The 25,485-nt window shown below is 44.3% G+C and overlaps 1 protein-coding gene across 1 annotated transcript; it reads left to right on the top strand.

Annotated features, from left to right (window-relative positions):
* The first annotated feature begins 444 nt into the window (after nt 1–444).
* On the top strand, nt 445–10,500 carry Steap1 (STEAP family member 1). Its single transcript, XM_057758800.1, has 5 exons — nt 445–508; nt 4,459–4,573; nt 6,359–6,865; nt 7,271–7,435; nt 10,243–10,500. The coding sequence occupies exons 2-5, from the start codon at nt 4,490–4,492 to the stop codon at nt 10,498–10,500; spliced, it is 1,014 nt and encodes a 337-aa protein (XP_057614783.1). The 5' UTR covers nt 445–508; nt 4,459–4,489.
* The last annotated feature ends 14,985 nt before the right edge of the window (nt 10,501–25,485 follow it).

Below are 25,485 nucleotides of genomic sequence, written 5' to 3'. Positions count from 1 at the left end.
TGGGATGAGGAGGTGAAAGTCACTCACAAACTCAGACTCGTTCTCTGGCTGTACTAACCGCTAGTTCTCAGAGAAACTAATATGCTTCAGCGAGAGCGCTGCCCTGCAGATGGAGACCTGGGTTCCCTGCAGTCTCACCCAGGAACAGGCGAAATCCACAACTCCAGGTTCCGTCCAGACCTCATCCCGAATGGCGTCGGTTTTCAGCGAGCCCTCCAGGTGACGGTTTCGCCCTGTGCAACCCAGGAGTGCTGCAGAGAAGGACTCGCCCACTGGTGGGAGCCTGAGAAGGGTCAGGCAAAGGCCAAGTCCACGCCCCTGCGGGGGCGCCACCCACCGCCGTCCTAGCGACCCCGGGTGAGCGGACGCCGGCGGCCGGCAGGGGGCGCTGTGCGACGGCGGCCGAGAGGCGGGGTCTGAGACGCAGGCTGCGAGCTGCGGGAATCAGGCTCCGCGTGGGCTGGGAGTCCCAGCAGCCGCTCGCCGTCGGGTCCCCACGGAGGAGCGGGTGAGTCCTCGTGTGGTTCGCAGGCCACTTGCCTCTCGTCTCCACCGGCCCTGAGAAACTTTGCGGGACTGGGGGAGGGAAAGGGGTGCTTGGGGGTGGGACGTCCCCGCGAGCCGGCTGGACTCCGAGGCCCTGGCGCTAGGGTTTGGGATTAGGATAGTGGTCAAGTTTGCAGTCAGGTTGGGTTCAGATAGTAAGTTTGCCAACTTGGCAAAGTCTCCTTGAGTTTGCATTAATGAATGGCTGGTACCTTGTGCTGTTTGTTTGGGTTTCTGGTTTCCTAGTTAATGGAATTTTTCATTCTAAGTCTTTGGAACACCGGTCTTTCGGGACCAGGGTGGGATTCGGATTTTTCTCCAAAACTGTCAGTCAAGGCTTTTAATAATTTACTCTGATGAAATTAACTGACTGGCATTTGTTAGACAAATAATTTAAGTACCCTTCGCATTTGGTCTCACTGTTTGGTTAGGGTAGGGATGTGTCCACATCTCAGTATTTAATCAAGGGAATTCATTTTGCATTAATGTTCAGAGCAAGGCTTTAAGAATCGGCACTGTGAAGAATACCCCCGTCTCCCAATAGTTGGCTGTGGCAAAGCCAAAACGAGTTTGAAAGTCCCCAAGATGGGACAAACACTGCAACCGACAATGTGTTCCAGTCATTGGGTTTCTCGGATTCTAAACCCCTGGCCATAAACATGAGTCAGTTGGGCTGTGTCAATATTTAGCAGGAACAGCAAACCTGCCATCCTAGTTCAGCAAAACAGAAATCATGTCAGAATCTGTGCTTCGCTTCTTAATGGGGAAGAGTTGGTGGATACTGGGTCAAATCCTGGAGTGCTTGACACCTCACTCTGCGCTGTTTCCTGCTGAGATCGCTGGGTAGTCTGACATAACCTTTCCTCCTGCCGAACTTCAATTATGTGTTGACCTGCTGTCTAATGGAAACCAGCATGTTTTATTTAACTGATATTTTGTTTTCCTGGTTTCTGGGCACGCAGTCAGCAACCACCCTTACTGACAAGAGTGTTTTTCCTTGGCCTTGCTCCTCAGCGTGGTACCGTACCGTGCAAACAAGTGGCTGGGCACCTCCTGGGGCCACGCTGGCTTTCTACCCAGAATCTCCATGGAGTGGTTCTCTGTCAGCAAGCACTGGCATCTCGCTGCATGGTACAGGACTGGGTATAGAAGGGAGTTCTTGTCCATTTCCTCTGCTTCCTTTCCCAAGCCACCATCCGTCTATAAACCTTTGGCACCGCATTACCACACAGTTCTTGCTGGAGTGTTTGCCTGTCCTAAACCAAAGGTTTTGGAGGCTTTCTCATTTAACTTTGTATTTTCCGCATCTGACGTCATTGTTCACAGTGCGTTTCATGAATTAACACTGAGCAACTATAGATTCATGCATACGTCACTTTCTTTACCATACTGAACCGCTAGAGTTAAAATACACTCTAACTTTGGCCAGTCATTTCTTGTGTTTTATCACGTGCATGCTCCTCTAGTCCTAGACACCCCTCCCAAACTACTCTTTATAATATTGATTAAACTTACCAAATGGCATGAAATAATGTTCCTGGAAGACTGTAAGTCCCTCTAAGGAAGGCATGAAGTCTCATTCTTTTTCCTCTTTAGTGTCTATGTGAGCTTGGCCTTCTAAGTGCTTCTTGAATGGTGTATACTTTACCCCAAAAATGTCAAATAACAATGGTCAACCCGACTCAAACAAACAAGCCAAAAAAAAAAAAAAAAAAAGGAAAGTATTAAGATGTATTTGAGAAATCCAAGATTTAGTCTCAGGTACTTAAACTATTGCCACCAGCCACCAGGACTTGTCCTTCTTTATTTCTTACTTGGTTTTTCTGTGTTGGCGTTCTTGTGTCCAAATGAAGAAGTCTTCCAGCTTACACGGGGAGTGGCATGGTAGTTGTATGCCACCCCAACTTAACAGAATGTTAAGAGTATCTCTGCATTCTCTGTCTCCTGGAGAGGATATCAGAAGAGAACTTAATGTGCCCACTAGACTTGGCTCCATCCTAGCTACTCGATGTGATCACAGGAATCAACCTTGGGTCATCTTCCTGCAACCAGAAGTCTAATAGTCACATAAGCACAATAAGGTACCTTGAGGATACGATACAAGTTTGAACAGGACGCTCATTCAGGCTTCGTATACACTTCGTATGTATGTGATTGGCCTGAGGATGATGTTCTCTAATGTACTTACTGCTTGAGGTGGTGGCATGTGCCCCTAATTCCAGCACTCAGGAGGCAGGGGCAGATGTCTCGCTGAGTTTGAGGCCTGCTCCATATAACAAGCTCCAGGTCAGATAGGATTGCATAGTGAGACCCTATCTAGAAAGTGTACAATATAATATATTTACTATTTTCCTGGGATTCAGTGAATGGCCTCCCATGAGGCCATGTGTGGAATTTCCCACTTGTGTTACCATGTCAACACTCCAGTTTTGGACTTTGGAGCAATTTTGTGGTTTTCGCAGGAGGGATGCTCAACAGTTATTCTCATCGTGAATGTTTCAAGACAGGTAATTCTGGAAATATTTCCCAAAGTGCCTTAACTATAAAATGTTGGTGTTAAGGAAAGGTGACCCCTCTGTTCTTTGTAAAGTCTTGACCTTTAGAACTTGGAAAGCATTCTGAGTATTACAACCTTTTCCTGGAAATAACTTCCCACTTAGTAGAATGTTACAGGTGGTCCAGACTTCCAAAGTGTTCGGAATGGTTTCCAACAGCATAGCTGTTGTGTGTTTAACTTGTTTTCCTCTTGCATTTGAGAAAGTACAAATTGCAGGTGTAATCCCCTAAGGGTAATGCTAGAGCTCACTCAGAATAATGGATAATATGTGAAGCATGATTAATAAAAACTCAGAGACAGAAACTGGGGTTAACCTAAAGATTTGTAAAACAAAGCAGCCAGCCACTGGATCTTACCTTGACCTCAGTCCCAAATGGCAATCGTACCTCCACGAATCCTCAGAATGAGACTGTGTCTGAGAGTTGTCTCCTCCCATCTCATATTCCTCTCTAGGGCTGGAAATGAAGACAGGCACCACTACTGCCTGGTTTTTATGGCAAACTAGTGTGGCTACTAGGATTAAAGGTGTGTGTCACTACCCCCTGGTCTGTAAGGATGGCCAGTGGGGCTGTTTTACTCTCTGATCTTCAGGCAAGCTTTATTTATTAAAATACAAATGAAATGCCACTATAAATATGACATCCTGCTTATCCTGGATGATAAAAAAAAAAGGCTAAACCAAGGCTGGATTAGTCTTCATGAGACCCTTAATGAATAATTTTCTTTGTTTGGGAAATTTTTTTGACTAGCTTCTTCTCCATGGAGTTGAACACAACTCAGTACCCCATTGGAAATAGATGAGCAGCCATGTTTTACCAACAGGACTTGTTCAAAGGGCACTCTGACAATACAATCTTTTGGACCTTGAAGCAACTGTTGGGATTCACCCTAATAATCTTGTCTCTTCCATTCACTGCCTTCGGGAACATTTCAACTTACAAATAAGTGAATTATTGTCTCAGATTTCAACCCCAGAAGCCTGTGAAACATGTCTTCCTGAAGTTCTGTATCAGCTACCTCAATCCTCCATTGATAACATTATTGTCAAAACTGAAGACTGCATTCCTGATTCCATTTACCCTTAAGGGGAATGAGCTTTCTTCTAACTGGGAGTCTGGAGTTAAGTCTTCTTGAAGTAAAAAGTAATAGGTAATCCTTTGTGTTTCCTATAGCTATAGGTCATCCATTGAACAAATAGTTGGCATTAATGCTTTGCCACTCTCTAAATGTCCAGCCTTTTCACTATTTAAACCTTAATTGTATCTATCATCTCTTATTCTAAAGTGAATAAATACTTTATATCCTTCCATCAAACAATATTATCATAAATGGAATAGACTTTTTTATTTTTCTAGGTAGCTGAATCCATACTATTTTATAACATTCATGGAGATCGGTAAAAATATTACAAAGCAGGAAGAACTTTGGAAAATGAAGCCTGAGAGAAATCTGGAAGATGACACCTACTCGGTAAAATAATGAGTATTATAACTAATAATTAAAATCTATACACACTGCAAGTGTATTCTGAACCTGCTACTGTTGAGAAAGTGCATTCCATTCTCGTCTGCTGGTCTCGGCGCTTGGGTGCCTGTGGCTGAAGCCGGCCTGAGTCGGGGCAGTGTGGTATGGGTGAGCTGACTTGACTGGTTAGCTGGGCTTAGCTGAATAGCTGTTATTGGGTTCCTGAGAATCTGAGGTCTTGTATTTCTGTAGAAAGTGAAGGAACCGGACTAGATCATCTCCAGAGCCCTTTAAGTCCTTTGCAACACCTCTGGTTCTAAGTTTAAAAACAAAAATTACGATGTCCCATTTACTGGTAGTTTTGTAAACATTTTCATAGGCACTGTGGCAGCTCACGGGAGAGACCTCCACGTGGACCATGACTCAGAGTTTAAACAGATAAATCTTTTCGTGCAGAGAATCATTTATCCCACTCTAGGCCAACCACAGGGTTAGATGTTTCTTACTACAACATTTGAAAAAGTGTTAGGAATTTTCGGTTCCAAATAATTACCTTTTTAAAATATGTAAAATGCAATTGTAATAGATTATTAATTATTCAAAGGGGGAAAGATTAAGAATTACAAGCATATATCCTACAACAATAACCCCATAAGACAAATCATTTTCATTTTTCAAGTAAGCTCTCTTACTTGCTGTCCCCTAATTTTCACTCTTAGCCAGAAAATTGTTCTCGGCTAATGCACTTGAGCTGTGTTAGCACACAGGAGTTGCAGAGCTTATTTCCTTCCCTGTGGAATAATGAGAAAGATGCTGGGTAGAACCGTGGTTTCTGACTCAAAGGAGAATCCAGATGGGTTAGAGAGGTCGTTCTCCATCACCGGGAGTTATGGGGTCTGCAGGAAATGCAATGAGCGAGATAACCGTGACCGTTGGGACAAGCAGTGGAGGCTTCCCCTTCGGCATGCGTGGAGCTATGAAAATGAAGACAGTCGTAAGGGGTAGGAAGCCAGCGGTTCATGAAGGAACACAATATGAAACACTCTATAGTCTTAATTTGAATTTTGTAAGTTTGTTTCTGTGTATCCCTTGTGGAAATGACAAATGATTCAGCCCACCTTCTTTGGAATTACTGACTACTAAAAACGCGATGGACAAAGGGGTGTGAACTTGTGTGGAAGCAGCAGCCTAGCTACATAATAAAATCCATGCTCTTCTCCACGGGTAACGACCCTATTCCTCCTGCTCCTTGGCATCTGAATTATTGAGTTTATGGTCACTGCTCTGCATAAGTGCCCAGGAACCAACAGAAACATTGCAGAACACCCAATGTGATATACAAGTTTGCTGGTTTTGCCAAAGAAAATTGGAATTTTTTAAAAAACGATTTTTTATTTTGGCTTCTTAAGATTATGCCATTATTTCCAATCTTCAAGAGACATGGCTGTCTAAGCTTTAGCATGTCAGCACGCATCTCTTTATTTTAAAGAGAACTGGAATCCAGTTTGGTGGCAACACTCAACAGAACCTGGCGGATGAGTTCAGCTATGTGGGGAGCAGGTCTGCCTGGGCTACAGGAGAGTCTGTCTCAAACACAAAGAAGGAAGTACACCGGTGTCTCAAGGCGCACCTTTGATCAGTCATACCCAGACTGTACCATAGCTGAGTGGTATTCACAAGCAAATCTCTGTGTGCCCTATTCACTGAGAAGCACAATGGTAGAGCAGGAAGTTAGAGTGAAAGAAATCCATTGCTTTTTCCATTAAGATGTCCCCTTTCTTTCTTTTGTAGTCTCAGGACACGGGAGAGACCAGCATGCTGAAAAGACAGGCGCATTTGCCGCACATGGTCCACATTGACGCATTTGACTGCCCCTCTGAGCTTCAGCACACGGAGGAATTCTTCCCAAACTGGCGCTTGCCAATTAAAATCGCTGCCATTGTTTCATCTCTGACCTTCCTGTACACTGTTCTGAGGGAAATCATTTACCCTTTAGTAACGTCCCGTGAACAATATTTTTATAAGATCCCAATCCTGGTCATCAACAAAGTCTTGCCGATGGTCTCCATCACACTCCTGGCACTGGTCTATTTGCCAGGGGTCATAGCCGCAGTTGTGCAACTTCGCAATGGAACCAAGTACAAGAAATTCCCCCCGTGGCTAGATAGGTGGATGCTGGCAAGGAAGCAGTTCGGACTCCTCAGCTTCTTCTTCGCTGTGCTGCACGCGCTCTATAGTCTGTCTTACCCAATGAGGCGCTCCTACAGATACAAGCTGCTCAACTGGGCATACAAGCAGGTAGGAGGTGTCACCCTGCAAGGTTAACAAACTGAAAGGTTCAAATGACCTAACGAATTAACACCCTCTTGTTGTAGTAACAGTAGTATCCCAGCCCCCGGTTCACACTCTAAGAAATTATCTTTCATTTTTAAAAATCGTTATTGTAATTTCAAGAGCATCTGCCGTCTTATATCAAGGAGTATTTTTTTAATTGAAAATAAATAGCAATTTCAACATAAAAATACTTTGCAAAGACAGGGTCCTATTTCACTCTTGGCTTCCTGGCAGTGTGACCTTGCAAGGACTGGTTGTTTTACCCTCTGCTTATTCCCAGGGATCCCGTGCACTCTCTGGTTCTATCAGAATTAGCCATCAGATAAGCCCACGTATCAACAGGTCTGGCTGTGTTCCTCTTTTACTTAGGTTCAGCAAAACAAAGAAGATGCCTGGATTGAGCATGATGTTTGGAGAATGGAGATTTACGTGTCCCTGGGGATTGTAGGGCTGGCCATCCTGGCTCTCCTGGCTGTGACGTCTATCCCGTCTGTGAGTGACGCTTTAACATGGAGAGAATTTCACTATATTCAGGTAAGTGATGTGTAAAGGTGACCCTACTCTTCTTAGAGTATTAAATATATTGATTTATTCTAGAAAAATCATGTTTCCCAGTAGTAAAGATCCCATACTCTTCCATTTAATAATGTTTTCTTAGTTTTTCTATTGCTTCTATAAATTATCGGATGCAATTTAGAGACAAATATGAGACATTACTAAAACAAAAGCATTGTTTCTCACATCTAAAACATTTTAGACAATTTGCTGCTCCCATCCAATAACTATAAATATGTTTGAGGAATATCAACTGTTTACTAGTCTTCCCAATAAAAACATTATTTTTTTCTATCCCTTGACTTTAGTTATGGCCTTTGAAGACACATAGTGTTATGCTCTCTAGAAGAAAAACAAATCTTCCTTTAAAGTACAAAATTTTATTGACTGAAGGTATTCTGATACCTAATTTTTTTGATAGAATCTCACACTTATATTTATTATATAACCCAGGCTAGCCTAGAATTTAAGGCAATCGTCCTATATCGGCTTCCAAGTACTGGAATTATAGGCTTGAACCACCACACCTAGTTCTGTTATCTCATTTTTAAAGATGCTTTTTTTAAGTTACAATTAAATTAGCTTAATCACTTGAACTTTCTAAATATTTCTGGAATTCAGAATCCTGTCATGAACTCACACAGCTTCTAGGTAGAGGCCCACACTTAAAAAGGCTCCATGCAGCAAGAGCCAAGGAGCTCAACTTAATTCAGTCATAAGTAACTGGGAAATGTTTTAAAGTCATAGTCTTAACTTGTATGGTTAGGTAGTTCTGGAGATTTCCCCACAGTGAGGCGTTCTTCCCATCTCTTCCACATGTCCATATGTGTCTCTGAGAGACAGCGTGGCCTTCTGATAAGGCCGCAAAGTTTCTTTTATTCCTGCATGCCTTAGACTCGGTAGCACATTCTCTCAGAAAAGTGTTTTCTGATCTTCGTGTTCAGCCAGTAGCCATGGAGTTGTCTCCCTCGTGAAATACTTCCTGACACTGCTTTTCTGTCACGTGTGCACTGAGCAGTCCTTCTCAGTGTTCATCTGAATCTGGACATTGCACCTTGGCAAGTCCTCCCTGGTCTCTGGGGCTGTAAGTACATAATACCCATTTAGGGAAGTTAATGCACACATTCAAGAGCATTTTCAGTTACTAACCTAGAAACTTCACCTGGAGTCGGAGACTTGGTAACACTACCATTTTACCTGCACAGTTCATATACTAAAAATAGAAACCTAGCTGTTTAATTGAGGGATAAGATTACAGCTGAATAGTGGAGATATTTTCATTTTGTCAGGCTGATGATCATTTCCAATAATAGCTATCTAGAAATCTTGTCAGAATGTCTCAAAAGTCTATTGTGGTGGCGCAAATGAATGCAGACAGATTATATAGATATATACAGCTTTAATAAGGAAATAGACTTACAGGACCACAGGTTCCCGTGGAGCACAGGAAAAGCGGAGCAAAAGAGAAGGGGCTGCTGGGATCACGCCCGGCAGATTTATCCGTAAACATTAGCCCGAGGCGAACACGCCCCCAATGGGTGGGGCTATGTCTCTACAGTCTATCAGTGGACAGCTCTGGACAGCTTTTTCTCTGTTTAATGTCAAAGCGTTTCAACAAATTGAAATTGTTCTTCATATCTTCTAGGTTTAGTTTTTTCAATCACTGAAATGATTCCCGGTTTTTCTTCCATCCTATCAGAATATATAATGTTTTAAAAACATAGATCTCTATGAGTTCAAGGCCATCTTAATCTACATAGTGAGGTCCAGACTAATGGGAATTACATAGGGAGACCCTGTCTCAAATATATATAAAGAACAAGTGTTTTGACTGGCCTCGGATTTTCCTCACTACTTTTTCTAGCGTCCTCTAGAACTTACAATTGTGATATCAATAGACCTTCTCTAATGTACGTGGACCAGTGATTTTATTCCTCTTCTTTTTTTCCAGCATAGGGCATCAGAAAAAGAAAAAGAAAAAAAGTTGTAGATTTGCAACACCATCAGGATGACTTTTTTCTATGTGAAGGGAAACCTCTACAATTATTTTCCCAGCCTCCCTTGCTAAAACCTTTTGCTTGACATTAAAAAATGATTCATGGAAAACTGTACACACACACACACACACACCACATAAAGTCCATTTTCTATTCATTTACATAATTAGAATAACATCAATTGATAAAGACCACTGAGGTCAGATTGATTTTTTTTTTTTACAGTATACTTTAATCAATCAGCAATATTCATTGAACACCTAACATGTTCAAAATATTGTGTTGCTCCTACCAGGACCCTGCTATAAGACAGCGTCCACTTTTATTTATTGCCTGGTAGGCAGAGTTATTATAAAATCAATAAGACAAAATGTCATAATGAATCCAGGATGTTGACCCATTACAGAGTGCTCAGCTAACACGCACAAGGCCCTGGTTTTGAGCCCCGCCACCACCAATAAAGCAGAAACACCTTAAGAAAGCTGTCTTAAGCAGAATGGCAGAGAAGGCACAGATAGAGCTGTTGACCACTTCCTAAGAGAAAGATAATGACTTTTCCACTTACCTTAGAAACAAGAACAGTTACCCAAAAGTCATGTGATGAGGACAACATATAAAAAGAATAGAAAGGTGTGGATGGACCATGTTGAGAATATAGCAGTAGATAAATGAAAGGATTTCCAAATGAAAGGATTTCCAAGCAGCAGAACAAGTCCCAAGGGGATAGGGTCGAATCGACTATTACTGAATCAACCTTCACTTAGGATCACAATGTATTTTCTTTTGCAGAGCAAACTAGGAATTGTCTCTCTTCTTCTGGGCACAGTGCACGCTTTGATTTTTGCCTGGAATAAATGGGTGGATATCAATCAGTTTGTATGGTACACGCCTCCGACTTTTATGATAGCTGTTGTCCTTCCAACTGTGGTCCTGATATGTAAAGTCGTGCTCTCCTTGCCCTGCTTGAGGAGGAAGATAATGAAGATCAGATGTGGTTGGGAAGATGCCAGCAAGACAAACAGGAGGGACATGGCCTCCAGGCTGTAGGATTTCTCAATATTGATATGTTTTATTATAAACATCTCACGTTTGTGTTTGTTAATAAAATGAATACTTCAAGATAATGCTTTAGTTTGTATTACCACTGTTTGTGTATTTGGTGTGTATGTGTGTAAGCACATGGGTGCCAGGGCATATATGTGGATGTCAGTTCTCTTCTAAGACACGCGAGGCCAGGAATCGAACCCACGTCGTCGAACTTGTCGGCAGGCACTTTCACCTTTTGAGCCATCTCACTCCCATGGGCCCTACCTCAGTATCGTATTTTATCTGTGCATGGGTGGTGCATTTTGAATTTGTTCATGTTCTGACAGATGTGATTCAAAAAAAAAAAAACTGAACCAGTCTTTAGCATATTTTCTCTATGTGGAATAGCTAAACAACCAAATTATCAGATTTATCATTATAAATTTTTAAATGCCTTGAAATACAAGTCTTTACCGTCTATTTTTAGATTCGTTTTGTTATGTGTATGAGTGTTTGCATTATGTATGTATGTATATACGTATGTATGTGTGTATGTATGTGCACCATGTACATGCCTGTGCCCTCAGAGACCAGAAGAGCGAGTCAGATTCCGTAGGCTGGAGCTAAGAGGTAATTGTTAGCCACGGTGTGAATGCTCAGAGCTGAAGCCATATCTCCAACAAGAGCATATGTTTTAACTACTAAGCTAGATCTAAAAATTGGGTTTTTAATAGTTACATATTTATGGAATACAGAAGACTATTCTAGTTCATGCAGACAATGAGTAATGGTGAAATCAGAGCAGCTAACATGTAATAGTTGTATATGTCTATGAGGTATATTATGATTATTGTTGAAGAACTTTATTCTGATGTAATCAGGTTTATTTATGAAATACTTGACTTAACTACAGAGGTGTGTCTACAGAAATAGAGCAACAGAGGAATATCGCATACACATCCAGCCAAAAAATAACTCCGTTATCCAGAAGAAAAAGTAAATTTCAGCGTTTCTATTTTAGTTGGGGGCAGGTCAGTAGAACTTACTTTCATAGTTTGACAAAAATACTCCAGGAGTGAGTTCCTGAAAAAGAGAGTGATCATCTCCAAGTCTCCCTTACCCACTCTACACTTCCGAGATTGTTGAGATCAGAAAACGTGACCGACTTTATCTTTTACGCCCATTTATACAATTATAGACAGTAGAGCTTCGCTGATGCAGAAAATTAGAGGAGAAAAAAAACCTAGTGCATTTCATTCTCCAGCCAGATTCTAGGTTTCTTTTGAATATTTCTGCTCTTTTACAAAGATAATGTTTCTTTTGCGATAGGAAGCGAGTGAGGAGGCTCCTATGGATAAATTTATCCTATGGATATCCTATGCAATTTATCCCATGGATAGATTTATCCTATGGATAAATTAAATTCAGTGAACTTGAGTTCCAAAACACATAGACGTGTTTGCTGGTGTGGCCTTGGGCAGTGGTTCATCGTGGGAGGAAAGGGAAGTGAGGGGCTAGAGCCACAGCCAAATTCAGCAAGGAGATGTAAATATGGGACCACTTATCCACGTGTGGCGTCTGTCCTGCCACAGCCAACCAGCCGAGACTTATCCACGTGTGGCGTCTGTCCCGCCAGTCAACCAGCCAAGACTTATCCACGTGTGGTGTCTGTCCCGCCAGCCAACCAGCCAAGGTTGCCAGTACCTGCAGCCCCAGGGAAACAACAAGATGTCACAACCCTTAGTACCAAGAGGCAGCAGCTGAGCTCCAGCCATCCAACCACTGTAAGACTTTAAGACAATTCTGAAGCCATTTTTATCCTCTCAGCCTCTGTGCCTTAGTGCTTCCCCTCCTCCGCTGGGAACCATGTTTTGATTCAGTCCCCTGAGAAACGGGGTCAAAATGACCTCTTACCTCATCTGATCTGGCAACAGCTCTCCAGTAAATTATTGGTAATAGCCCTTTCAAATAAGCCAATCAGAATCGTTAAAGAACAACCCCCCCTTGCTTCTGTGGCCCCTTTAAAAGTAGACTGTACCAGCTATTCGGGTCCCTCGCCTTCCCTAATGCTGGGGGACCCTGTCATGACAGAATTAATAGAATCCTCATGCTTTTGCATCGGCTGTCGTGTGTGAAATGCGTCTCTGGGGGCGACTCCTCCTCGGTGTTTTTGGACGCTGGAGTCTAACACCACCATAGAGGATTCAGGCCCAGAGACCACTGCAGTCAATGGGACCACAGAGAGGCCTGCAAGGGCAACAACTCAGTTCCGGCTGGCTTGGGTTTAAAATTCCATCTCTGTAACAGGCAACAGTGGGGCTCCTCTGAAACAGCAAATACCTACCTCCTCGATTAAAAATAAATAAATAAATAAAAATAAAAAAAACAACCACTGGGTCTCACTATGTAGAGCAGGCTGTCTTTGAATTCAGAGTTCCCCCGCCTCTGCCTCTCAAGTCTTGGATTAATGGCTAATGCTACCACACAGGCTCAGGAATTCTTGTGCTAGGAAAAGGGAGACTACAGCAGCCTCAGACTTAGCTGTGAGTCAGAGGGTCTCTAGATTCCATTTGTAGTTCTTCCAAGGCTTTTTACAGCGATTCAATAGTATTGTTACAAGCAGAAGAAACAGTAAAAGCTTTTAAAACAATATTAGTGAACCAACCCTGAGAACGGGAGTGTGGGAGGTCTGGCCGGACCCTCATCTGCCATAGGGTGGTGTGGGCAAGGGAGAGAATCCCCCCCCCCCCCCCGAAGCCCTGCTCTTTGCTTCCTGTGGTGGAAGGGAAAACTGGTCCTGTGGGCCTGAGAGCGGAGAGTAGGCCCTGCACCTTGCAGGGGCAGCACTGTGGAATCTACACCTTTGGTGGAGAGTGAGAAAGTGGGGGGAGGGATGCGAGCTGACCTCCGGGCCAGCAGGAGGGAGGGAGGGAAGGAGAGAGGGAAGGAGGGAGGGAGGAAGGGAGGGAGGGAGGGAGGGAGGGAGGGAGGGAGGGAGGGAGGGAGGGAGGGAGGGAGGGAGAACTGGCCCCACTACTCCTCACCTGTTGTGCAGTGGTGCTGATGAGGGAGAGATGCCTCAGCCCTCACCACCTGTGGCAATTGGGAGAGCTGGCCCCTGGGTCACAAGAGTAGAAGAGCTGCCCCTGCCCCTCACCAGGTCCAGTGCTTGGGAGAGGGCCCCTGCACCTTCCCTGGGAAACTCAGTGGAGCGGGCCCTGGTGGTGTAGTGTGGGTGAGCCAGCCCTGAGGGCTCGAACACAGGAGAACTAGTGATGCCCCTTGCTCCTTGCTGCATAGGGTGAACAAGCCTCGACAATGCTGGAGAGCTCACACTAGTGGTGAGGATGGAGCAGAGCTAACGGAGAGGGCAACACTACAACCACCCAGGTCCAAAACTAGGTTATGAACTGGTCCACGCCAACATGACCCATCTATATCTAGGTAACTTGTGAAGGAGCTGGTCCTGCAGACCCAAAGCTGCAGGATCTCCACAACACAGGGCAACATCAGGATACCCAAGAAAAGTCCCAGTGAGGGCCCAGTATGGATAGCATAGTAGAAACCAGAGGCCTCGAACCAGACCAATGACTTTCAATGACCACTGCAAGTAAAGATATTTGGACTAAAGGGTTTACTGTGTGACTCAATTTCCACTATAACTTCCACGATGAGATTTTTCTTTTTCTTTCTTCTCCATTTTCTCATCTCTTAAATTTTATGTATCAAAAGTTAAAACAACCACCACTACCACAACATTGGGGCTGGGCAGACATCTCGGTGAGGTGCTTGCTGCAAAGCCCATGGGCCTGAATGTGCATCCCCAGCAGCCATGTAAGAAGCCAGGTACGGTGTGCACCTCCTGTAGTTCTAGTGCTGGGAAGTTGGAAGGATCCCTGGGACTTGAGGGCCAGCTAGACAAGCAAAATCCACAAACTCCAGGTTCAGTGAGAAAGCCTGTCTCAAGAACTAAGATGGAGCACTCGGGAGGCAGAGGCAGGCGGATCTTTGTGAGTTCAAGGCCAGCCTGGTCTACAAGAGCTAGTTCCAGGACAGGCTCCAAAGCTACAGAGAAACCCTGTCTCAAAAAAAAAAAAAAAAAACAAAACAAACAAACAAAAAAGAACTAAGGTAGAGATCAGATGAGAAAGACACCCCACATACACACACACATGCACATGCACCTACTCAAAATTGTTTTCAACAAAAGAAGGTATTTTCCTTGGTGTAGTCCTGAGTTTCTTTTTCCTCAAAAATTATTCATTAACACTTTGCAGACAGCAAGCCAGGGGCAGTAAAGAATGCACAAGACAGAAAAGACCAAATTCCTTCTAAGTCTCAGAAGACCAACCAGATTTAGTAGCTCACTGGATTCTGAGCGTACTGTGAATCTCTAAGGAAGGAACGGCTCTTTAGAGAAGCCGAGTCATGTGGTGTAAGGTTGATGCAGAACACGCGGAACTTGAACTGGATGCTAAGTGGAAGTAGGAAGACATCAGGGAGAACAGGAGTCCAGGTGAGGTCTGATAGATTAGAAAGTCTAGTTCAGGGCTGGAGAGATGACTCAGTGCTTAAGAGCACTGACTGCTCTTCCAGAGGACCTGGGTTCAGTTCCCAGCACACACATGGCAGCTCACTACTGTCTGAAGATCCAATTGCAGGGGATCTGACACTTCACACCCATGCACATAAAATAAAGTTAAATAAACCATAAAAAATATTTAAAAAAAAAAGAAAGAAAGTCTAGTTCAGACCTACTGGAACCAAGCGTCTGAAGAAACAACACTCTGGAGAGAGACAAAGGCCATACAGGCTATTAGGATCATTTTGTGATGTGAAGCTGTCTCTACCAAAATCCTTCCGGGTCTCAGGAAACCACTGCAAGCAGGGGCTCAGCACCTTTAGAATTGCATTTTAGAAAGATGTGGGAAGTGCCGGGTGACGTTAGGTTCACTAGTCATTTTCCCCATTGCTATAACCACATATCTGACAAGAGAAAACTCGAGAGAGGAAGTCTCACCATTTTAGGGGGCTCTTGGTGAGCATGTGGGGCTAGGACCTTCAAAGTCACCCTAAAGCTATAGATTCGGGTTGTTTTTCCTCATTGGGTTCTTGTCTTGAAAACTCAGATGAGATTCATGACTCATGGATGTTAAGTCTTTGAAATAATTTTGTTACATGAAGTTTAAGAAAAGGAAGAAAAGCAGATCTTTTGTAGCTGGAGGGATCCCCAAAAGTGGAGTACCATTGATGTTGCTGTCCTGGAGTTAATAAGGCATTGCTGGATGGAGAAGTTGGGATAAGTTGGTCAGGCCAGTTTCTATTCCAGGTATCCAGGCCATGTAGTTTTAATCACAGTCTCTGTAGGGCTCCAGGAGAGGGGGAAATAGAGGGACATACCAGACTCCTAGCCCCTTCCTGACGCCCCAAGACCAGGGCAAAACCAGGCAGTTTGACAAGTACTTCTAGCATCTCTGACCCAAGGCAAGGATGAGACCTAAGGACATTTCTAGCATTTCTGACACTTTTAGTCAAGAAAGAAACTGGTCACTTTTAGGAGTCTCTTTGTGCTTGGCTAACGGCTGACCATGAGCCCAGACTCACTCTCTTCCCTAAGCAAATCTTCTACCCTATTCAAAAGCTGTCAACCCGGGCCTATCCTCTCAAATACTTGCTCAGTGAGAATCTTATCATTTCGGGGAGGATGACTAAAACCTGTTATAAGGATGTCTTTACTATTCTAATGGTACATTTAACATCATTTTATGATAATAAGAAACAAATGTATGATGCTGACATGACTTTCTGGTCCTAGACTATCATATCTGACAGAATATTTAAGAAGGTATGGCATAATGGTGTGGAATCTGTGGTCCATGAAATTAACATACAAATTCATTTTAAAATTATAAATGTTTCTTTTGTTGTTTTTTGGCTTGGAATGGGGCGGGAGCATTCTTTGACAGTCTTATAGACAAGGTTGGTCACTAACCCCATAATCTTGAGTTTCTGCTCCTCCTGCCTCTGTCTCCAAGTACTGTGATTGCAGGCCTATGTTACCACACCCGGTTTAGCCTGTGCTGGGGCCCCTAAGCAGGACTTCACGTATGCCGGGCTTGAGCTCTGCAGATGAGTTACATCCTCGGTTCCTCTACCTCCCTCCAGTATCACCAGCTCTCAGAATTTTCCTCCACTTGCCAACTACAAAAGCTCTTTTTTCTCTAAAACCCATCTTCAAAGCACAGGTGCTAGAAACCCTTGGGTGTGGATGGAACGCTGTTGAATTCAGTTCATTTGAGGCGCTCTCTTTGCTGCCAGTTTTCCAGGCGTTGGTGAGCGGCCCTTTGAAGCCAGTAATTTCTCTTCAGCTTCTTGAAAATAATCCCAATGCTTAATTAAATTAGTAAATCACTGACTTGTGATCATTCCACATGACCCGAAGGTAAAGTCCAGGACCTTCCCCTCCTGAAGACCAGGGGTTCTTGTTCCTTGTGGCTAATAACAGTTAACAGAATAGTTCAGGGCTGCCCATCTGAAACACGCCAAGAGCAAGCAGCCAGTTCTTGTAGCTATAAAATTACTGAACCAGAAAAGGACGAAATCACCTGAGTTCTCTAATCCCCTGCCTAGAGACGAGACTGCTGGTGAAATGAGACTTGGCTCAGCAAAAGTCTGGATCCCGGCGCAGCACTGGAGAGCAAGAACAGGATAAAAGGGCCACTTTAGCCCGTGAATCTCCCTGGAGCTGCTACTCCTTCTGTACTCTGCTAGACCCTCTGAGAGTCAGAGAACTAGGAAGCAAAGGTGGAGGTACGGGGGTGGAATGGGGGCAGGGATGGATGCTAGACACACGAAGGTACAAAGCATAGGGCCCTGAGAATGATTTCAAACTCACTTTCACTTTGTAAATTTAAATTGTACTGCCACGAAAGATAAATATTAATAGATTTACACAGTAGAACTAAATGTTAAGACTTGAGGGATAGGTTTGTTTGTATTTGTTTAATATCAAGAACCTTTTAAAACAGATCTATAACAAAAGCCCAGGATTAGGAAATGTTAAAGTTGGACTGGGCTTCCACAGCTGGGGCCCCACCTTTCTAACTTCCTCTGTTTCGCTCACAAGCCTCTGTGACATTATGAGCTCCACATTCCCCCAAATAATGCAACTAGGGTAGTAGCTGAGAAGCAAAGGTTCTGAGCAGTAATAGGTTTCTGTTCTCCAATAACAGTTTCTCCACCAACACAATAAGCCAGGTCAAGCCGCACTGAAAAAAGTATACAGGTTTGTTTGAGCAAGGCAACTCCTGGGGAGTTCTCCAATCCCAGAGATCGAGGCCGGTGAAACTGTCGTAGGCGAGGGGTAAAACTGTGTCCACCACAAGCTGGGCTTGTGCCCAAGTATAGCCAAAGCCTAAACACTTTAGGCGGGGACTTGGGCAGCTGGCAACTTCAGGGGAGGAAGCTGAAGTAGCCTTCAAAAATGTGATGTTGCTTGGAGACTCTCTGAGTGGGTAGGGTGTGGAAGGGGGGGGGAGGGATGGGGCTTTCTGGATGTGCTGGGGCGTAAGCTGGAGGCTCCAAAGAAATGGTTCTCATCTGAATTCACAGAACAGCCTGCTGCTCAGACAGTTTGCTGAGCAGAGTTTAGCACCAAACCACTGTGCATCACCTCTCCCCCAGAATGGGTGACGGGGGACCTGTCAGAGGAGGTGGCCTTTGGTCTAGAGAGTGTGCTTTGATGGGTGGAAACCATGCCCTTGCTATCCTGACTCCAGCAGGAATCCAAGAAAGCTCACATGAAATCCTCTACCTACTCTACAGCTCCCTATAGAACAGGAGTCTGCTGAGACACACATACATGACCCATTCAGAAGACCCCTCTGGCTGCTCTTCTTCCCTGTGTCTCCAAGCTTCTGCTGGTCTTCTCTTCCCAACTACCCAGAAAAACAAGCACCAACAACAAGCAAACAAATTAAAGTTCCTTTTCAGGTACATAAAGCATGCATAGTGTGGAAAACAATCCCATCTGAAATGTCTCTATTTTTATACACTATAGGAGACTGCCTTTCTGGGTACTTAGAAATGGAGGTTGGCATTTACTTTGTAGAAAGCCCTTTTGTTTTTGTTTTTTTGGGGTTTTTTTTGTCTATTTTTTTGTTTTTGTTTTTAACCTGTGAAGCATAAATGTTCATTGGGGGAAGCTCATCTTGGGTGCCAGCAGGTTGCTCAGCTCCTCCTGCTTCCTCTTGTTGCGTGCCCACCCTCTTCTTTGTACTTGAGTGTGCATTTGTTCTTTGATGCTTGAGCACCTCCATGGCATGCTGTTCGCTGTTCATAGGGACTGAAGCCTCACACCTCCCAGATCATGTCCTACAGGAACTTGCTGTGCTTGGAGAGGCATCCCTGGTACCAGTTGTGTCCTTTATCACTTTGTGGCCCTTGTTGATGCCCATAGCTCTGGGGTCCCTCAGGGCCATGACTGCTGCTCTCTGACTGCAATCACGACAGGAAGCATGCTCTTTTATTTTTAAAGAAGAAGAAAATCTCTTCTGTTCCGTATCACCTGGTGATCAAGCTACAGTCCCCATCATAGACGGTCACAAATAACATCTGGCGAACTTTGGGATTCTTGCATGTCTCCCTATATGTCTTCTTTACTTCCTTCAATGAGCCTGGACCCCATCATCTCTATCCATCAAGGTTAACCCCCTCAACTTCCTCCTCATCTCTAATGTCATCCATAACATAAGGAATATAGGGTATAATAATTAAATTCAATTACCACAAATATAAAACATGAAGACTATGTTAATAATTCCAAATTTATATTTCTAGTCCTTCCCCTGAGCTCCTATTATGAGCAGTATATTACATCTTCCTCCCCCTCCTCTCTCTCTCTCTCTCTCTCTCTCTCTCTCTCTCTCTCTCACACACACACACACACACACACACTCACACACACACACACACATCTGCTAATTATTTATTGGGGGAAGGAAGATAGGTCCTCATGCCACAGTGCATGTCTGAAAATTAGAGGACAATTTGAGTGAGCCAGATCCTCAGGCATTTGTGACCAGAGCCTTAACCTTTTTGACATTTCTTGGGTATCTGAAAAACACATCAAATATAAAGTGCTAAAGACAAAGGCTTAATTTCCTTCCCTTTCTCATTTAGTTGCTCAAGACAGATGCTAGGAGTTATCTTTAACAACCCGCTCTTTACCTCACACCCCCAGGCAGTTCATCAGCAAACTCCCTTGCCTGTAGCATCAAAATAAATCTGCTCCCAACCTACACCTCAGTTATCACATATTTAGCTCTCCTACAGCCTTCATCTCTACGTTGACTGTCCACACAGTGACCTTACCACCAAAGCCATCTTGGTCGAAGCCCTTACCCCTTTGGGCCACCCCTGCTCTCAGTGTGTTTTCCATTCAGCACCCAAAGCAATTCTTCCCAAATGTAGATCCTATCACATCACTCTGAAACTGGCCTAACAGAAAGGAAAATAGTGTACAGAGACATTTGTGTCTCTCAATTTGACTATCAGATTATTGAAACAATCGACACCCCCAGCTATGGGGATTTTCCCAGGAGTCTCATGCTGGGAGAATGGAAGGGTACTGGACAAAGGGGGGACTTGTCTCACAGAAAAGAGATTTCATACAGTCCAACAACTTGTCAGAGCACCTTAGTGGGTGAGACTGAGCGCCGTGATAAAGGGCGGGTAGAACCACACCTCAATCTAGAGTGCTTAAAAGAGTGTATTGCTGCCCCCGCTTTGAAGTTTAACCTCGTTTTGGGATCCCAAAGATGGGTCTGAGGGGGATCAGTGGATCTCCTTGAATACCTAAATAGAATTTATCTTGTGCTATCTTCCCCCCCCCCCCACACCGCTACTAGCTCTTCTTTACCCACCTCTAACATCCTTGTGACTGTCGGGTGAACCCCTATGGAATCTTTCAGTTTAGCACACCGTTGGCTTCCACCAACCTAAAAGCTAAGGATGCCATCAGGTAGCATCCGAAGCCTGGAAAAGTAGCTTCCTTGGCCAGCTTTGCTGGAACCTACCTGCTGGTTCCTCTGATACAGTTGAAGTGTCTTGCTTTATGACCTATTTTATTCTGTTTCTATAAAAACATCATGAATTTGCTACCTGGTTGGACCATGGTATTTAGGAAGACCTAAAATGTCAGCTCCTGAGCCATAGCCAATGGTATCTTGTTCCAGAATCAACCATGTCTTTCTTTTGCTGAGGTGAAAACTGTTTGATTGATCATACTTTGGTATGTTGTTAGTGCCTACTAGAGAGATGTTCCCTTGAACTTCCCCAGGAAAAGTTAATGGCCATCACCCCAGACCTACTGGTTGGAACACTGAAGGGGAAGAGAACAAACAATGTCTCTCAAGTCACACCCACCTACATTTGTTCTTATCCTTCAGAAGCCTCTAAAATGCTGTAAAAGTTATGACTTCAAAAGAAGCCATAGTAGCCTGGATGCAGTGGTTCACATCCTTAATTCCAGCACTTGGGAGGAAGAGGCAGGCAGATCTAGGCTGTGAGTCCCTGTCTCAAAAGTAAAACAAAACAAAAAAGGATTCCTAACAACTGGAAAATATGAAAGGGTAGCATCAGTGGGCCAGAAAATATGAGGAATTGGGGGGAAAGAAAAGGCTCTTGGGGGACGCGGAAGCAGATTCCCAGCAGAACGTGGAGGTGAAACTGCCTACTATGCGCCAAGCAGAGACTGTAGCGGAAGGAAGCAGCAATGGCCGAGAAAACCCTAGACAAGTTTATACTCCTAGTCAACCAAACTGAATCAGCCCCAGCAAAGTTACAGGGTGAATCCTTAAAGGCCCAGTCAGAAGATGCAGCTGGCTCTGGTGCTCCCCAGAGACCTGAAGAGCTGGAGACAGACTTGCTGATAAACATAGACTGAAGGCTTTGGAAGCCACTCCCGGCCTTGGGGCTGGGGATTGAGAAGCTGACTTCCATGGTGGTATCAGAGGGTTGGTCACGTGCAGGTCTCTGAAGTGGGGCAGGAGACTGGCGCAGTGGCTTCTGGGCCTACAGAAGCAGGTCAATACGCGAGATAAGGAAGTAAAGCCAGCATCCCCAACTGCTCTGTGCCCAGCGTATGACGGGGGTGGGGTAGGGTGGGGTGGGAGAAACAATACTTTGCCAAGTATCATTAAACCAAATGCTAGAGAACGTATTTACAATTAAAAAGCACCTGATTGATTCTGTGGGCTTTTAGGTGGGACAGAAACACCCAATGAATAGAATGTCTTAGCATGAGGTTATTCGTGGAGCAAGGTTATTCATGGAGCAAGCCCCTCAATCTGATATGACTGGTAGACGTAGGCACCGAAGAGGGCTACAGGAGGAGACCATGTGAAGACCCAGAAGCACACTGGTACAGGAAAGGCAGCCCTGTAAAGACAGACCCTGAAACTGAAGATGCAAAGGAAGCCTGGAGGCTTCGACACCCATGGGCTCTTCAACACCTTGACTCGGGACTTTCAACCTTCCGAACTTCAAGAGAGAAACTTCCATGAACAACCAAGTTCAAGGTTTATTAGGGCAGTCCTGGGAGACTAATGCTCCAGCCCTCTCATCCACATGGCCCCTGCTGTCACCAAGAGGGGACTCCACAGTGGCCCCAGGCTCTGAGCTTAGAGCAGCTTGGCCAGATCCCAGTGCCGTCCCTGGGCCTGGAAGGGTGCTTTCCTCAGACTGCGAGGAAGACAAGAAGCAGCTTGTAGTGGGGAGGGTTTCTGCACATAGCATTAGGGAATTATACGTTTGTTCCCAAGAAAAGTGGGCTGTGAGTGTAAAATCTTGGCCCTGACAGGCGTTCCCTAGGCAACGGGCTGAACCTGCTCAGTCCTTAGAAAATCCCTTCAACCGTGGCTGTTTCCTGGCAGTACCACAGGCCAAATGGATAGGACCTTTTCTAAGGAAAAACCCAAACCATCATTGACAATGTTCAGCTTCTTCACGGCCCAGAAATTCAACCACTTCAGAGAACCATGTGGAAAAAAAAAATCTCTACTGAATTGCTCATTCGGATTTCATGGAGTTTTGGTATGTGCTGCAGTTGTCTGTGGAAAATATTAGAGCAGTTTGATTAAATCAGCTAAAGGACAACGATTAGAAACACATCTTTTACTCTTTTTCGGAATGTATTTACTTATTTTCTGTGGGTATGTATGAGTGTAGACACATATGGTCATGCGTGAGTGGGGGTACATTGGTGTTCAGGTGTGCCTGCACATTTGTATATGTGTCTAGAGAGGCCAGAGGCCAACTTGGGGTGTTATTCCTCAAGAGTTACTGACTGAGCTATTTTTCTAGCCTTCAAATTAAGTTTATTTTATTATTTTTCTACGAAAATGTACATATTAACTAGGCATCATGGGACTTTGATATATATATTGATATAGTCTTACATACTGTAAAATAATCAGAATTAAATTTGCCTATTCATTTATATTTATTTCTCTTATCTTGTGAACTAAAACATACATAGCTGCTATGTATATACATACTAGTTACCCTACTATGCAATCCTTCATCAGAAATGATCGCTTCTAACTCCAGCTTAAAACTTATTGATTACCCTTTCCCCACCTTCCCTCAATGATTAGAAGACAAAGAAATAAAGATTTTTTTAAATTTATTTTACATCGCGGTTGCAGTTTCTCCTCCCAGTCCCTCCCCAACCACCCTCTGTTCCCACCCCCAATTCACTCCTCCTTCCTTTCTGTTCCCGAAATGGCAGGTCTCCCATGAGGCATATCAAGTCGCAGTAGGACTAAGCACCTCCCCTTGTTTTAAGGCTGGGCAAGACAATCCAGTATGGGGAGCAGGGTCCCAAAAGTCAGTGAAAGAGTCAGTGAAAGGCCCTGTTTCCACAATTAGGAGTGGTATTCTATTTTAAAGATATAGTGGATGGGAAAGGCTGGTCCCATGAGGGGTAGCGGCAGGTGACCCGAGGCCTCAGAGGGTCCCCCAGGCCTCTGAGAGTCCCCTTGACCAGTGGGAGACTGCAGCAGATGAGAGACAGATGTGCCATGCAGAGAGAGAGTATGGGTATAGAGTTTATTTAGTGGGTTATGGGGGGAAAGAAAAGGGGGAAGAGAGAGAGGGAGGGAGGGAAGGAGAGAAGAAGGGAGGGAGGGAGAAAGGGAGGGAGGGAGAGACAGACAGACAGACAGAGAGAGAGAGAGAGAGAGAGAGAGAGAGAGAGAGAGAGAGAGAAATAGTGATAGGCTGGAGGAGGCAGGGCGGGGTATCAGATTCCCTAGGTAGAAGAGAGAAGGGTCAGGAGAGGGCAGGGATTTTCTCTTAAAGGGACACCAGATCACAACAAGGAGTCCCGTAAGAGGACCAATCTTCACAACTGTAACATGTGCAGAGTGTCCTAGGTCAGTCCCATGCGGGCTCCCTGGATGTTAGTTCAGTCTCTGGGAGCCCCTATGAGCTCATGTTAGTTGCTTCTGTGGGTATTCTTGTGATATCCTTGATCTCTCGGGCTCCTACAATCTTCTCCTCTCTTCTACAGGATTCCCCAAAGTCTGCCTAATCTTTGACTGTGGATCTGAATCTGTTCCCATCATTCGGCGTATGAGGCCTCTCCGATGACAACTGGGAATCTGTGTGTATAGTAGACTATCATTTGGCATCATTACATTGACAATTTTTTTCCCTCCAGTCATGTTTGGTTCTTTCCTAAGTCTCTGGGTCATCCAGTTTGTACGTCCTGGTACTCCAGGCAGTGTGAAGGGTAGGCTTACTTCCCTAACATGGGTTTTAGACTAGATTAGTCATTGGGTGGCCACTCCCTCAGTCTCTGCACCACCCTTACCCCAGCACATCCCATAGGCAGGACAGACTGTAGGTCAAAGGTTGTGTGCCTGGGTTGTTTTCCCAATTCCTCCACTTGAAGTCTTGCAAGGTCCCAGGAGATGGCCAGTTCAGGCTATGTCTCTGCTATTGCTAGAGGTCTAAGCGGGGGTCTTCCTTATAGTTTCCTGGGAGATTTCCTTGCTCTGGGTTTTTACCTGATCCCAAGATGCTCTCCTTTCCAGTAGTCTCTTTCAGTACTTTCCCCCTCTCCCCCAACCCCACCCTTCCACAATCTACTCACAAAGTCCCTTCTGTTTCTCCTTCCCCCACCCCCACACAAACCCTTCTCGTTGCCTAGTCTCTCTGGCTGGGTCTGTGGGTTTGTAGCATGGCTATTCTTTACCTCTGGTATCCACTTATGGGTAAGTACATACTGTGTTTGTCTTTCTCGGTTGCTTCACTCAGGATGATTTTTTCTAGTTCCTTCCATTTGCCTTCAAATTTCATGATGTCTTTGTATTTTAATAGCTGAGTAATACTCCACTGTAAATGTACCACATTTTCCTTATCCATTTTTCATTTGAGGGATATCTAGGTTGGAAACAGGATCTGGCTATGACAAATAAAACTGCTATGAATGAATAGTTGAGCAAGTGTCCTTGTGGTATGACTGAGCATCCTTCATATACATGCCCAAGAGTGGTATAGCTGGGTCTTGTGGTGAGATTGATTCTCAATTTTCTGAGAGCTGCCACACTGAAATCCAAAGTTGCTGTACAAATTTGCGCTCCCACCAGCACTGGAAGGATGTTCCCCTTGCTCCACATCCTCTCCAACATGAGCTGTGGCTTGTGTTTTTTATCTTAGCCATTCTAATAGGTGTAGGATGAAATCTCAGAGTCATTTTTATTTGCATTTCCCTGATAGCTAAGGGTGTTGAACATCTCCTTAAGCTATTTGAGATTCTTCTGTTAATAATTCTCTTTTTAGATCTTTACTCCATTTTTAATTTTAATTGGATTATTTGGTTTGTGGATGTCTAGTTTCTTGTGTTCTTTATCTATTTTGGAAATTAGTCCTCTGTTGGTTGTGGGGTGGTGAAGATCTTTTTCCATTCTGTAGGCTGCTGTTTTGTCCTACTGATGGTGT

The sequence above is a fragment of the Chionomys nivalis genome, chromosome 26, assembly GCF_950005125.1.
Source record: "Chionomys nivalis chromosome 26, mChiNiv1.1, whole genome shotgun sequence".
Classification (NCBI taxonomy): domain Eukaryota; kingdom Metazoa; phylum Chordata; class Mammalia; order Rodentia; family Cricetidae; genus Chionomys; species Chionomys nivalis.
This window is presented reverse-complemented; position numbering and strand designations above follow the sequence as displayed.

What these genes read in the sequence shown, in the direction of transcription:
- Steap1 (XM_057758800.1), top strand. Translation starts at nt 4,490, where the DNA reads ATGGAGATCGGTAAAAATATTACAAAGCAGGAAGAACTTTGGAAAATG. An exon ending in TGGAAGATGACACCTACTCG is followed by an intron (nt 4,574 to 6,358) that starts GTAAAATAATGA and finishes TTTCTTTTGTAG; the next exon opens with TCTCAGGACACGGGAGAGAC. An exon ending in GAGAATTTCACTATATTCAG is followed by an intron (nt 7,436 to 10,242) that starts GTAAGTGATGTG and finishes TTTCTTTTGCAG; the next exon opens with AGCAAACTAGGAATTGTCTC.